General features: G+C 38.8%; 1 protein-coding gene across 3 annotated transcripts in view; it reads left to right on the top strand.

Moving 5' to 3' along the window:
- DPY19L3 (dpy-19 like C-mannosyltransferase 3) overlaps positions 1-15,213 on the top strand; it is a 78,187-nt gene that overhangs the window by 27,582 nt on the left and 35,392 nt on the right. For all 3 annotated transcript variants that reach the window (XM_039466738.2, XM_039466739.2, XM_074386601.1), the window contains exons 5-8: positions 3,124-3,245; positions 3,867-4,012; positions 6,304-6,427; positions 6,974-7,108. In XM_039466738.2, coding sequence (XP_039322672.1) covers positions 3,124-3,245; positions 3,867-4,012; positions 6,304-6,427; positions 6,974-7,108 — 527 coding nt within the window. The remainder of the gene's footprint in view (positions 1-3,123; positions 3,246-3,866; positions 4,013-6,303; positions 6,428-6,973; positions 7,109-15,213) is intronic.

The raw sequence follows: 15,213 nt of genomic DNA, 5'->3' as shown, positions 1-15,213 counted from the left end.
TGGCTTAGCACCAAGGTTGATCATTACCTAAATCCATCCATTTCGTAAGGACTGCAACATGGGGATGTTAACTCTGTCATTCCTTATATCATTGTTAGGTAGAATTTAACTCTAAAGAAAAACATTTTCCCTCGGCTATTTGGTAAGCCAGTTTCATTCATAAAGGAAAGGGAGGATAAATATTTGGACTTGCCCATTATTGTTTTTAGAATGAGTTACATTTCCAGTACTGTCATAAGATTGTGCTTTTTAAGAATCATCATAATTTGTGGATTTTTAGCATAATTGATGTGTTTCAGTCCTTTGTATTATTCTTACTAAAATTGCCCCACCATTGTCCGGTAGGATGCCCTTCAGATTGATGGCTGTCTTTCCAACATCACCCCAGTGGTCTTTGAAAACTCCCTAGCTTTTTGGTGTGGCATTAGGCCCTTTGTGTCTATTTCCTACCCCTACCTAGAATCGACCATTCTTCCAACTAGCTGTAGTTATTATAATTTTTTTTTTTTTGAAACAGAGTCTTGCTGGAGTGCAGTGGTGCCATCTTGGCTCACAGCAGCCCCCATCTCCCAGGTTCAAGCAGTTCTCCTGCCTCAGCCTCCTGAGTAGCTGGGACTGCAGGCGCATACCATCATGCCTGGCTAATTTTTGTATTTTTAGTAGAGACGGCATTTCGCCACGTCGACCAGGCTCGTCTTGGACTCTTGACCTGAGGTGATCCTCCTGCCTCCACCTCCCAATACGCTCACGGTCGTGAACCACTGCACCGGCCTCTAGTTCTTATTAGTGGCTATTTAGGGACCACGGCTTGGGTATGAGGGATGCTTATTGCTGCTAGATTGGGTATTGTTTTCAAGTGTTTTTAGTGAGGAGCGCTAGGAAATGTGAAATTTTTTCCTAAGAGAAAATAGGAATATAGCTCATTTCAGCTCAGAGTTAGAATGACAAGGATTTTTCCCTTTTTTGGTTTTATGGTTGTATCTCCTTTCTCCAGTTGAAAACTTGGGTTCCTATGACATTAACTTTATCACTTAGTTGTCTTGTTCTACTATATATATAAAAAATACTTTTAAAGTCACAACGTAATGTTGTTGCTAACAATATGATTACCTGAAAATAGTTCAGGCTATCTTTGCTATTCTTCTCATTAGGATATAACTCACTGAAGGATGTACTGGGACATTCTTCTGTCTTCGGGTCATTTAAGATTTCCTATACGTGACCAAGCCACCGACTAACTAGGTTTATCATATCTTGCTTTTCATTTTCAGAGTTTGTATTAGAAAAAATTTTAGTTAGTTTTTTTTGTACTTACAAAGAAAAGCTCGCATGGTTCCAAAGTCAGAACTACAAAACAGGGAGCATTCAGAGACGTCTGCTTCCATCACTGACTCTTCACCCTGTTTCCCTCCTTACTCTTTAGGTAACCGTTCTTATTAATTTTTGCTTTATTTTTTCACTCTTAATATATAGTTTTTAATTGTTGTGGGTTCATAGTAGGTATATATTTTTATGGTGTACATGAGCTATTTTGATACAGGCATGCAGTGTGTAATTGTCACATCCGGGTCAGTGGGGTACCTAATCCCATCATAAGGGCCCATAACTCTAATTCTCCCACATAGGAGTTGGAGAGTTATCCATCCCTAACACTCCTGTGTTAGACTTTAGGTCTACCGTAACATAATACCACAGACTGCATGGCTTAAACAACAGAAATTCTCCCTTCTGGAGGCTGGAAGTCCAAGATCCCCATGCTGTTAGGATTGCTTTCTGTAGAGGCCTCTCCTCCTGCTTCTTACTGTGTCCTCACACAGCCTTTCCTCTGTGCAGGTACAGCCAGAGAGAGAGAGCACAGGAGCAAGTTTTTTTGTTCCTCGTCTTATAAGGACCAGTCCTATGGGACTAAGACCCCACCGTGTGACCTCTCTTACCCTTTATTGTCTCCTATAGGCCCTGTCTCCAAGAGCAGTCATATAAGGGGTTAGGGCTTCAACATGTGACTTTGAGAGGGACACATTTCAGTCCATAGCACCTCCTATTGAGGGACATCTGGGTTGTTTTCCATCACTCTTTTGCTGGTACAAATGGTGCTGCAGGCGTGACCTTGTTCCGATGTCATTTTGTATTTTTGCCAGCCTGTGTGTGAGATCGATACCTAGACAACAGGCTTTCTGGATCAAAGGGTAAATTAATGTGATTTTGCTGGATATTGCAAAATTCCTCTCCATCGAGATGATACCAATTTGTATTCCCAACTGTAGTATATAGGAGTCTACTTCCTTATGGTCTCGCAGAGTGTGCTATAAAACGTCTTGATTTTTGCCAAGGCAATAGGTGAGACATAGCATCCCTCAGTGTAGTTTTAATTTGCACTTCTTTTAATAGGAGTGAGGTTGAGCGTCTTCTGTGTGGAGGAACTGTGTGCATGTTTTCTTCTGTGAACTATCCATTCATGCTTTGGCTTAATTAGCTTGATTACAGTGACAGAGGACCTCTGTGGCCGTGGATCTCTGTAACAGCAGGGCGAGTTCTCCTTCTCATGATGTGTCCGCTGTGAAGCAGCTGCAGCCCTGCTCTGCCCTGCCCCCCACACCCACACATTTCAGCCTAGTCCCTGTTTGGAACGTGCCAGTGTCATGGCAGGGCAAGAGCAAGAGCTGGTAGAAACATCCTCTGTCTCCTAAAGCCTCTGCTCAGCTGTAGCTTACTTCCATTCACATGCCACTGGTCAGAGCACATGGCCAAAGCCATTCTGGGGATTGGAGAAGGCCATGTATACTCTCCCAGAGGAGACACTGCAGGTCACGTGGCAGGAGGACAGGGTGGAGAAATGTGAAATCCTGTTGCCCAAATTACAAGAGAAGGATTTTGTGGTGGTGGTATTTTCATTGCGGTTACAAAAGTTTTAATTTACCTATGTTTGTGTACGTGTTTAAATGATGTCCATCTAATATGTGGTAAGCTCTTTGAGGGCAGGAGTATGGATTTTTTGCTTACTATTATATCCCCAGTGCCTACCACAGTCTGTAACCCATACTAAACAATCTGTGGATAGTTTTAATGAATGAATAATGATGAATGTAACTATTTTCTTCCTGACTTTTCACATATCGATCTTAGGTTTTCGTGGTCTAATATATGATAATAAAACTGAATCTATGAAGACAATTAACCTCCTTCAGCGAATGAATATTTACCAAGAGGTTTTTCTCAGTATTTTATATAGAGTTCTACCCATACAGGTATGTTATGTTTTGTGACACTGAATTGTTAATATCAGATGAAAGTCAAAGTCTGCCATTTTGAGCTGAAAGTTGTCACATATATCCTTCTGATCTTCAACTGGTTTAGTAGAAAATCAGCAATACCATAATTTTCCATGTATATTGTGAACTTCGTGTTGTATAAGATACTGCGTTTTATTTACATGAGATATAAAGTTTTTGTACATAGATGCTTCCTGGCTTATAATATATGTACACAGTCTAGAAGCTGATAAATATTTTCATTTGGATATGTGTAATCACTCCTGATGGATCTTGGAGATAAAAAAATTTGTAAAGTCAGCAAATCACAATGACCCCTTCTCATGTGAATGAAATACCATCAGGCAGTTAGGTATAAACTTTCTAGAGTAAAGAGTGAAGCCAGACCCCCTCACCGACTTCCTTCTCCTGTCTCTTCTTGGTGGTGGGAAGAAAGCCTGCCCGCAGGCTTCTCTAATAGAAGAAAGGGGGTGTGGGCTTGCTGCTGGGAATTAGGGGCAAGCTCCTGCATATTCTGTTCCTACTGTCATGTTTTAAGTGGCGCTGAGGAGGGTTACGGGTCACCTGACAAGCATGTTTTATTGTTCCTTTTTACAGAAATATTTAGAGCCAGTTTATTTTTATATTTACACCTTATTTGGGCTCCAGGCGATCTATGTCACAGCTCTCTACATAACCAGCTGGCTCCTTAGTGGTACGTGGCTGTCAGGACTACTGGCAGCTTTCTGGTATGTCACAAATAGGTGAGTTGGAGTCAGTGTGCTTCTCTTCTTTCCAAAATGTGAGTAAAAATGAAGTCACTTCATTTCCAGCTCAGAGAAACAACTTCTGCCACATTTGTTTGGTTGGGAGCATTTTCTCTTTGGTTTACCTGGTGGTACTCAATTTTTCTTATTTAGTTAGGGAGAAAGCGCTACTTACATATAATGCCAGCCGAGGAACAGATCATTGAATTACAAATAAAGAAAACCATCCATAATAATCCCAAACGTATTACCTGTTTGCTGTGTGTTCAGGATTTCTTCAGCCACATATCTCATTTCTTAAAGAGTTTTTTTGTTTGTTTGTTTGTTTGTTTTTGAGACGGAGTTTCGCTCTTGTTACCCAGGCTGCTGGAGTGCAATGGCGCGATCTCGGCTCACCGCAACCTCCGCCTCCTGGGTTCAGGCAATTCTCCTGCCTCAGCCTCCTGAGTAACTGGGATTACAGGCACGCGCCACCATACCTAGCTAATTTTTTGTATTTTTAGTAGAGACGGGGTTTCACCATGTTGACCAGGATGGTCTCGATCTCTTGACCTCGTGATCCACCCGCCTCGGCCTCCCAAAGTGCTGGGATTACAGGCTTGAGCCACTGCACCCGGCCTCTTAAAGAGTTTTTTAAATTGACAAATAATAATTGTATATATTCATGAAATACATAGTGATATTTCAATACATGCAGAGAATATACTGATCAGATCAAGTTAGCATATCAGTCATTATAAAGTTTTTGGTGGTTTTTTTTTTTGCTTTTTTTTAAAGCCAATGAAGATTTTTAAAAATTTTATTTAGGGATTGTTTTTGTAGAGACAGGATCTCTCTATGTTGCCCAGGCTGGTCTTGAACTCCTGGCATCAGGCAGTCCTCCCAGCTTGGTATCCCAAAGTGCTAGGATTACAGGCATTTGCCACTATGCCTTGCCTAAAAAGTCTTAGTGAGATCCTCACTATCAACCTTAAAAGGGTTGTGTATGGCTCTCAATTAGTACAGCATAAAGATATATAAATGCAAGGACATTTTTGCTTTAATTAATATCTATTATTAATTTATAAGCAGTAGAGCCTTATGAAGTTACATAAGAAAAAACATATTCAGGCTGGGCGCAGTGGCTCATTCCTGTAATCCCAGCACTTTGGGAGGCCGAGGTGGATCACCTGAGGTCAGGAGTTTGAGACCAGCCTGGCCAACATGGTAAAACTCCATCTTTAAAAAAAAAAAAAAAATTTATATATATATATATATATATATATATGTGTGTGTGTGTGTGTGTGTGTGTGTGTGTGTGTGTGTGTGTATATATATATATATATATATATAGTTATTCAAGGTCATTGAATTATTGCCTGACCTACAGTGGCAGCACCAGTATTCAATAGGAGTCAAAACTGGAGCATGAATTCTCATACAGGTTTTATTTTGTAATTCTAAGCAAATTACTTTTATTACAATCCTAGGGGGTGTTTACTGTATACCAAGCACTTTACAAGATACTTCATATATATTCTTCTAAGAACCCTATAGATACTACTATTATCCCCATTTTAGAATGATAAAATTGAGGTTTAAAGGTTATGTTTTATATAGAGATATAGATATACAGATATCTATATATATCTTTTATGTAGAGATACATGTAGATATAAATACATTGATATATTGTTTGTTATATATATATATATAGATATCTGTATCTCATATAGAAATATATGTAGATATAGATACATTGATATAGAGATACACACACACACACACACACACGTATGTGTTGTATATGTGTATCATTTATTGAATGCCTAGTATGTTTGGAGATGGTTCTTGGTGCTGAGTGTATGAAGATGAAAAATCTTACCTATACTTGCCATCTTGGGGTTCACATTCTAGAAAGGCAGGAAGTTTTTTTAAAAAATACTGCCAATGTCATATTTAAGACTTAAGTGTAAGAAACACCGAGGGAAAATTGCCACTTGACACTAATGAAGTTAGAGATAAATAAAAGTAAGGGTTTGGCTGATATGTTTGTGAGTTTAGGAGTCATGCCAACCTGAGCTTGAACCCCGAGTGCTAAGGGCATACCATGGACAGCGCATTTAAACACTCTCTATGCCAATTTTATGTTATACGAATGATGATGATGATAAGGACAATTATTGAGAACCAGTGGCCAGAATCTTAAGTATACTTGTCCTTAATGTAATATACTTTCACTGAGAAAGTCTTCAAGGAAATTATTTTAAAAACTATCACTTTGGCCGTTTGTGTTTTCTTTTGTGCAGAATAGATACCACAAGAGTTGAGTTCACCATCCCACTGAGAGAGAACTGGGCGCTGCCATTCTTTGCAATTCAGATAGCAGCAATTACGTATTTCCTGAGACCAAACTTACAGCCTCTTTCTGAAGTAAGTGTTTATAAAATTTCATTTATTTTTAATCCCCCAATTTTATATGAGAAGCTTCAAAAAACTGTGAGGTGCTTAGTATCCCAATGCATGTAAATAGTTCTTATTCCACGACCGATTTTTAAACTTGAGTTAAATTAAGTTTTCTTTTCCTGAGCTTTTTCCTACTTTGCAAAGAAAATGTTTTCATTTTTGATGTTAAAAATGTACTCTACATAATCTACCCTTAAATAGTTGCAGCAAACCCACACACAATTTCTGCAAAACTGTCAGAATTTTTAAGCCCTTGCTCTTGAGATGTGATTTGGTGCATTATCGCCTCCATAATAGTGTGGAATACACACACCGTATGTGAATATTTATATGCAAAGTGTCACTTTATGATAGTTAGAGCTTAAATAACAAATGCAAGGGTTTTCAGAGCAACAGTTTATGGTTTTTCTATTTGGTTTATAGAGATACTGGCTGCTCTTGAGAAAACTTGTCTGCAAGGTTTTTTTTTATTACTAGAGACATGTAAATTATACAAAGGTTTTCTTTTTACAGAGGCTGACACTTCTTGCCATTTTCATATCAACTTTTCTCTTTAGCCTGACATGGCAATTTAATCAATTTATGATGCTGATGCAAGCATTAGTGCTGTTCACACTGGACTCCCTGGACATGCTGCCAGCAGTGAAGGTGAGCTTTGCTTGCTTTTCTCACTTAAGATTTTCGCCGTTTAGTGTTTTTATATCATAGAATGAGACGAAAATATGCAAGTACTTATGGATAAAATTGAAGCTGTTTCTTAGATCTGCTGTAAATTTGCTGTGGTCATTTGAAGCTGAGTCATTTATGAAGCCTAGTTTGACCATCTTAACTTTTATTCTGCTTATTTTAAGTTAAAAAATGGAATGGATTTCTTTTGGGGCATAAATGCCTAGGTCAATTGTTATTTATAGAGATGACTTAAATTTCGAAATATAGATAGCTCTTTTAAAATTTCTGTATTGCCATTTTTTAAAAAGAACTCAATAGGTATATAACAGCTTTTCTGTAGTACTTTATAAAATTTTCATAGTAACATTTAACTAATATGGGATGTGAATCCCTTTTGACTGGCTAAAAGTCACATGTGAAATAGAGAAACCCATCTCTATCTCCCAGTGTCTGCTACTGTCATTTAATCACATTTTTTATGTGTAAAAATAGGATTTTATGTATTGTGTACAGTTTTAAAATGGCTTATAGTTACTATTCTAAAGTAGCAGTAACTTAAATATTTTCCAAGAATAATAAAATACTTTCTCCAGATCTAACGTAAGGCAGCAAAGTAGCCCAAAGATTTGTTTTGTTTATTCCATATCACAGAAGATGCAATAAGCTTCCATAACTGACTGAATCTGAATTAAGAAACATGAAAGCCAACCAACAAATACACATTGCCTGTCTACTGAGACACTGTAATAGGACGGGCACTACAGAAAATGCCAACGTGAATAATTCATTGTCATAGCCACAGGTTTCCATTAGCTTAGGAAACAAAGGTACAACAAGAACAGGTAGACCAACAGATATATCAGCTGCTAATTAGCAATACTGATATATCTAAGAGAAGAAAAGTTATTTTTAGGCAGAAAAGTGTTTACAGAAGCGAGAAGCTAGAACTGGACCACCTGGATCACGAATGAGGGTAGAAGGTGGGTGGTATGTCAGGAGTGGAAGCAGTTAATAGGAAGGTGGAAGTCGGCAAGAAGAGCAAGCAGATAGGGCAGAGTTTATGTATGTATACAGAACATTTAGTGTTTCTGCAGATGTGCCAGTGGCCACTCACACACACTGGTAACCTAGACATTCCTATAATCCTTCTTTAGTATCATTTCACAGTAAGTATCCAAAGCCTAAAAATGTGTTTGCCTTTTCACCAACATTTCTACCCTTATAAATTTGTCCTAAGTAAATAATCTACCATCATCATTTTAGTTTAAGAAAAAGCTGGGAGGAAGAGATAAAAAGAAATAAAAGAAAAAGCTGGAAATGACTTGAGTCAATAGCAATAGGATATACTTAAATAAATTATGACATGTCTATGTAATCAAATAGTATATAACCATTAGTTCCTCCCACAGTTTTTTGAAAAAGCAAAACAGAGAAAATGAGTCAAGGTTTTGGAAAAATACACAGTGAAGTATTAACAGTCAGCTACATGGTGGATGTTCTGCATATTCTTTTTGTTCTTTAGATCTTTTGATTTTTTCTGATAATGAACATGTATCTCTCTGGGTTTTGTTTTTTTTTTTTTTTCTCTCTCTCTCTTTGAGATGGAGTCTCACTTTATCTCCCAGGATGGAGTGCAGTGGCACGATCTTGGCTCACTGCATCCTCCACCTCCTGAGTTTAAGCGATTCTCCTGTCTCAGTCTCCCAAGTAGCTGGGAATACAGGTATGCCCCTCCACACCCAGCTAATATTTCTATTTTTAGTAGAGATGGGGTTTTGCCATGTTGCTCAGACTGGTCTTGAACTCCTGACCTCAAGTGATCCACCTGCCTTGGCCTCCCAAAGTGCTGGGATTACAGGCATGAGCCACTGCGCCCATCTGAACATGTATGTCTTTTAAAATTAAAGGTACTGTTTCAGCTCATATATACAACATGTTAAAATATTAGAGCTAATTTATTTTATATTTAGTTCTAAACTTCGTTCAACTTTTACATTTGAAGCTATGTTGATATTAAAAGTAGTTTTAAGTACTCGACTTTAAGGAGGATTATTATTACAATGAAAGAATCTTTAGTTATAAAACTTAATTGCTATCAGCTCTAAGAATAACTGGCTTTTTCATCTTAGGCAAGTGATTTAACTTAGTTTCTTCATAAGTTAGAATCACTTCTCTCCAACTATGTCCAATTGGAAAGAGTTGGAATAATTGGTGTAGAAAAAGGTAATACCAATTCAGAGCTCAGTGTGGTGATAAGAAGCAGTATCTTCTTCAGTACGTGTTGTCATCTTTTCATGGATGATGAAACTCTTACCAGCAAAAGCTCAAGTTTGCAGTCAGAAATGTGAACAGAGTAAAACAGAACAGCAAACATATTATGAAGCGTACACTTTTGCTTAATTAAAGGTTAAAATATGAAGGTTAATAAAGTTTTCTTAATCTGTTGTGGAAACAACAAGACACATTCATGATAAATACCTGAGAGATTATTTTAAGTTAAGATCATTTTAACCCTATATGGTTCCAGACAAGAGGGAATAGACACATTTCTCTCTATTCCTCCCCAAAGTACATTTAAAAACCCTAGACCGTGTGTGTGTGTGTGTGTGTGTGTGTGTGTGTGTGTGTGTGTGTGTGTGTGTATCTATCACAAACTTAAGAGGAGTTTCAGAGGTAGAAAGAAAAAATCAGACTGCCTAGAGACCTTGAGACCAGAGGGAAAATAGGGCAGCAAGTTTCTTGGGTTTTCTTTTTGCCCCACATATCCTTGATTGGGTGCTGGAGAAGTCAGAAACCTGGAAATACCAATGGACTCAATCAAACAAAAAGCCTCCTCCCTCTAGCAAAAGGACCAGAAGAGAGGAAGCCTAACAAAACAGAAAACCTTCAGACTTTAACTGCCTTATTCTAGCCAAATGCTACAGCAAAAACCATAGCTCCCCTCCCACCTCCATCAGCAAAGCTCAGTGGGGAGCCTAGACTCCTACCCTCACCTAGCTGTCACTAGGCATGCCTCGCTTCCTGTCAGAGCTATGTCAGAGAAGTCTAGTAGGGAACCAGAACTTTCAGCATCTCCCAGAGACATCCATGAAGGCCGCATGGGAAACGTGGACTTCAACCCTCATTCAGTGGTAATGAGACATCCTGTCCCTTCTCTGTCAGGGTGGTTTCAAAGGAGGAGAACAGGGAGGTTGAGACTCTAACCACCACCCAAATGTAATAAGCCTTTCTCTACCTACTGCTCTACCTTATGCTGTCAGTGGAGGCCATGTAAGGAGCAGTGGTGATACACGTCTCTCTCTCCCAGTCAGGATGTATTAGCAGGGACCTATACAGAGCCTGAACTTTCACCTTCACCCAGCAGTAAGGAAGTATACCTTCCCCTGACCCCCAGATGTCAGTGGCGGTCCAGTGGGCGCCTTGGACTTCCATTTCCATCTGGAAGTAATGAAGCAGCACTCTTCTTTTCCCGTTAGCATAGTGTTGGCATAGTTTGAATGTTTTTGTGGTCCCCTGCCAAATTTATATGTCGAAACCCAAACCCCCAAGGTGACTGTATTAGGAGATAGGAACTTTTAGGAGGTGATTAGTGCCATTCTAAAATAGGCACAAGGGAGTTGTTTCATTCCCTTCACCATGTAAGGAGAACATAGCAAGAAAGTGCCATCAGTGAACCAGGAAACGAGCCCTCACCAGACACTGAATCTGCCAGCTCCTTGATCTTGGACGTCAAGATCTAGAACTATGAGAAACAACTTTTTTGTTGTTTATAAGCTATCCAGATTACAGTATTTTGTTTGATAGCAACCTAAATGGACCAAGACATATGGTGTCACAGAAGCCCTGCTAACATGGCAGATTTAAGTAAGATCCATGGTCCCATAGTGTTATAGAATACAGTTAAAAATCACTTCTTAAGCTGAGCACAGTGGCTCATGCCTGTAATCCCAGCACTTTGGGAGGCGGAGGCAGGCAGATCATTTGAGGTCAGTTCGAGATCAGCCTGGGCAACATGGTGAAACCCCATCTCTACTAAAAATACAAAAATTAACTGGGTGTGGCAGCATGTGCCTGTAATCCTGGCTACTCTGGAGGCTGAGGCAGGAGAATAGCTTGAGATCAGGAGGTGGAGGTTGTAGTGAGACTGCATTCTAGCCTGGGCAACAGAGCACCATCTGAAACCAAAAAAAAAATCACTTTTTATATTAAGAATCAGGAAAATCTCTCTTGAGTGAAAGAGACAATCTATAATAGATGCTAACACTGAGATAGACAGAAATTGGAATTATCTGGCAAGGAATTGAAGGTATCCACCACAAAAAGGCTTCGTTGAGCAATTGCAAATGCACTTGAAACATGAAAATACAAACTCTAAGCAAAGAAATAGAAGATATAAAGAAGAATCTAATAAACGTTTCCAGAAAATCCACACAATAACAGCAGAATACTCATTCTTTTCAAGCATTCACAGAATGCTTACCAACATAGACTATATCCGAGGCTATAAGACAGTAACAAATATAAAATTATGGAGAATATAATCTCTGCCTATAATGGATTCAAATAAGAAATCAATACAGAAAAGTAACAGGAAATGTTTCAATACTTGGGAATTAAGCTCATTATTACATGTATAGTAGTAATAGCCAGAATAACCACTTTAAAAATTTATAAAAAATACACTGAAAAACAAAAGTCAATGAAAATGAAAATGAAGTGTATCCAAATGTGTGGGGCGCATCCAAAGCAGTGCTAAGAAGAAAATATGTAGCACTAAAGTGCTTACATTAGAAAAGTCTGAAGTCAATCATCCAAGGTCTCACCTTAAAATACAAAAGGGGAGCAAAATAAATTCAAGCCAGGAAAAGAAAATAATAACAGAAATCAATGATATTGAAAACATATGAATAGTAGGATCAATTAAAAAGAGCTAGCTCGGCCAGGCGCAGTGGCTCACGCCTGTAATCCCAGCACTTTGGGAGGCTGAGGCAGGTGGATATCGAGGTCAAGAGATCGAGACCATCCTGGTCGACACGGTGAAACCCCGTCTCTACTAAAAATACAAAAAAAATTAGCTGGGCATGGTGGCACGTGCCTGTAATCCCAGCTACTCAGGAGGCTGAGACAGGAGAATTGCCTGAACCCAGGAGGCGGAGGTTGCGGTGAGCCGAGATCGCGCCATTGCACTCCAGCCTGGGTAACAAGAGCGAAACTCCATCTCAAAAAAAAAGAGCTAGCTCAGTCAGGCATGGTAGCTCACACCTATAATCTCAGCAATTTGGAAGGCTGAGGCAGGTGAATCACCTGAGGTCAGGAGTTCGAAACCAGCATGAGCAACATGTTGAAACCCCGTCTCTACTAAAAAGACAAAAATTAGTTGAGCATGGTAGTGGTAGGTACCTATATCCCAGCTACTTGGGAGGCTGAGAAGGAGAATCGCTTGAACTCAGTAGGCGAAGGTTGCAGTGAGTGGAGATCATGTCATTGCACTCTAGCCTGGGCAATGACAGTGAAACTCCATCTCAAAAATAAATAAATAAATAAATAAATAGAGCTAGCTCTTTGGAAGATTAGTAAAATTGCAAACCTCCTCCATAATTAGCTTGGAACATTAAAAACTTTTCAATCTTAACAGACTGATTAAAAGTTCTGAGTCTCAGCAAGTGTGTGTGGTGTGGTGGGTGTTGATAAATTACTTAATGGATACAATTCACACTAGTTGAGTGATAGATACATGAAAAGCGCAGACTTCACCATATGTTATATACATGTAACAAAACTGTACTTATACACCTTACATTTATACAAGTAAAATATATAAAACAAAGTCTGAATCTCTGTGGCAGTATTTATATGGTAGCACAGTGGTTAAGAACACAGACTCTACAACTAGGCTGCCTAGATTTGACTGAGTTATGTATGGGTCATGTGGAACAATGCTTGGTATTTTATTAATGTTAAACAGATTTTTTTTTTTTTTTTTTTGAGACGAAGTCTCACTGTCACCCAGACTGGAGTGCAGTGGCACAATCTTGGCTCACTGCAACCTCCACCTCCCAGGTTCAGGCAGTTCTCCTGCCTCAGCCTCCTGAGTAGTTGGGATTACAGGCGTGCACCACCACACCCAGCTAATTTTTGTATTTTTAGTAGAGATGGAGTTTCACCATGTTGGTCAGGCTGGTCTCAAACTCCTGACCTTGTGATCTGCCCACCTCAGCCTCCCAAAGTGTTGGGATTACAGTTGTAAGCCACTGCGCCCGGCTGTTAAACAGATATTAACTGTGGTTATTATGAATGGTGATGAGGAGCATGAACATGATCCATTGAAGACAACTGCAGTTATTCTACACAGAAAGGATGTACAGTTGACCCTGCAACAAAACAGGGGCTACGGGCGCCGACCCTCCTCCCAGCAGTTGAAAATCTGGGCACAATTTTTACTTCCCAAAAACGTAACCACTAGAAGCCTTACCAATAACATAGTTGATTCACACACATTTTGTATGTGGTATGTTATATACTGTATTCTTAGAATAAAGTAAGCTAGAGAAAAAGGAAATGTCAAGAAATCAAAAGGAAGAGAAAATATATTTACTGTTTAATAAGTGGAAGTGGATCATCACAAAGGTCTTCATCCTTACCGTCTTCCCGTTGCTTAGGCCTAGGAGAAGGCACAGGAGGGTTGGTCTTGCTGTCTCAGGAGTGGCAGAGGCAGAAGAAAGTCTGATTGGACTTGCGTTTTTCAAGGGTCAACTATATTATTGCTGCCTTGTTTCTGTACTGTACTGTACTAATAGAACTGGGAAAGAATATCCAGTATACCACTGATAATCATAATCCAGGACTTCCTAATATACAGCACTGCTCAATTTTACATTTTTGGCTGTCATCAGCAATGTTTCTTTCGAATATATATAAACTATACAATCTTGTTGTTATACAAACTGCCCCTTTTTCTAGAAATATGTTCACTTGATATAAAAAGAACTGCAAGTATAAAAAACGCCCACAAATAAAGGCAAACAAAGTTGTTTTTTTTTAAAAAAAGCATTTGTAAATGAGTTAATATCCTCAAAGAGTTCCTGTAAATCCATAAGAAAACCATTTACAAACCAATGAGAGAAGGGAACAACGCACTCAAACACTTCCTAGAAAGATGAGCATCAAAAAGAGTCAAATGCATAGGTGTAAATTTAACATGAAGTGACAACTTGTGCTTTACGAAACACCGAAAAGCATTGTTGAAAGTTTTAAATGCCTAGATTACAAAGATAATGCATGTTCTTGGATTGGAAGACTTACTATGGTTAAGATGGCAGTGCTCCCCAAATTGATCTACAGATTTAACACATTCCCTCTCAGAATCCCAGGAGAAATTTTTGCAGGAATTGACAAGCTGATCCTGAAATTCTTATGGAAACTCAGGGGACCCAGAATAGCTAAAACAGTCTTGAAAAAGAAGAGTAAAATTGGAAGACTCACACTTTCCAATTTCAAAACGTACTACAACACTGTAGTAATCAGGACAGTGTGATACTGGCAGAAGGATTGACATAAACCCATGGAACAGAATTGAGAGAGAGGAATAAACCCTCACAAGAAATGGTCAGTTGATTTTCAACAAGGATGTGAATTAAACAGAGAATGAATGGTCTTTTCAACAAATGGTGCAGGAATAACTGATACCGACATGCAAAAGAATGAAGTTGAGCCCCTTCCCCTTCATACATGCCAATTAACTCAAAGTGAATCACAGACCTAAGTATAAGAGCTAAAACTAAAACTTTCAGAAGAAAACATAATAACTCTTCATGACCTTGGAGTGGCACAAACCTTCTTAGATACAACACCAAAAACACAAGTGACTTTTTAAAAAAGTAGATTAATTGGAATTCATCAAAATTAAAACTATTGTGCTCAGAGGTGTCCTGCTAAGAAATTAAAAAGACAACCCATGGAACGAGAGAGAATATTTGCAATCATATATCTGATCAGGAACTTCCAGAATATATGAAGAACTCTTATAACTCTTTCAATGATAAAATAGCAAAGGATTTGGGTAGGTATTTCTCCAAGTGAGATAC

This window comes from Saimiri boliviensis, chromosome 14, assembly GCF_048565385.1.
Source record: "Saimiri boliviensis isolate mSaiBol1 chromosome 14, mSaiBol1.pri, whole genome shotgun sequence".
In the NCBI taxonomy this organism is placed as follows: Eukaryota; Metazoa; Chordata; class Mammalia; order Primates; family Cebidae; genus Saimiri; species Saimiri boliviensis.
Note: the sequence above shows the minus strand (reverse complement) of the source record. Positions and strands in the feature narration are given on the sequence as shown.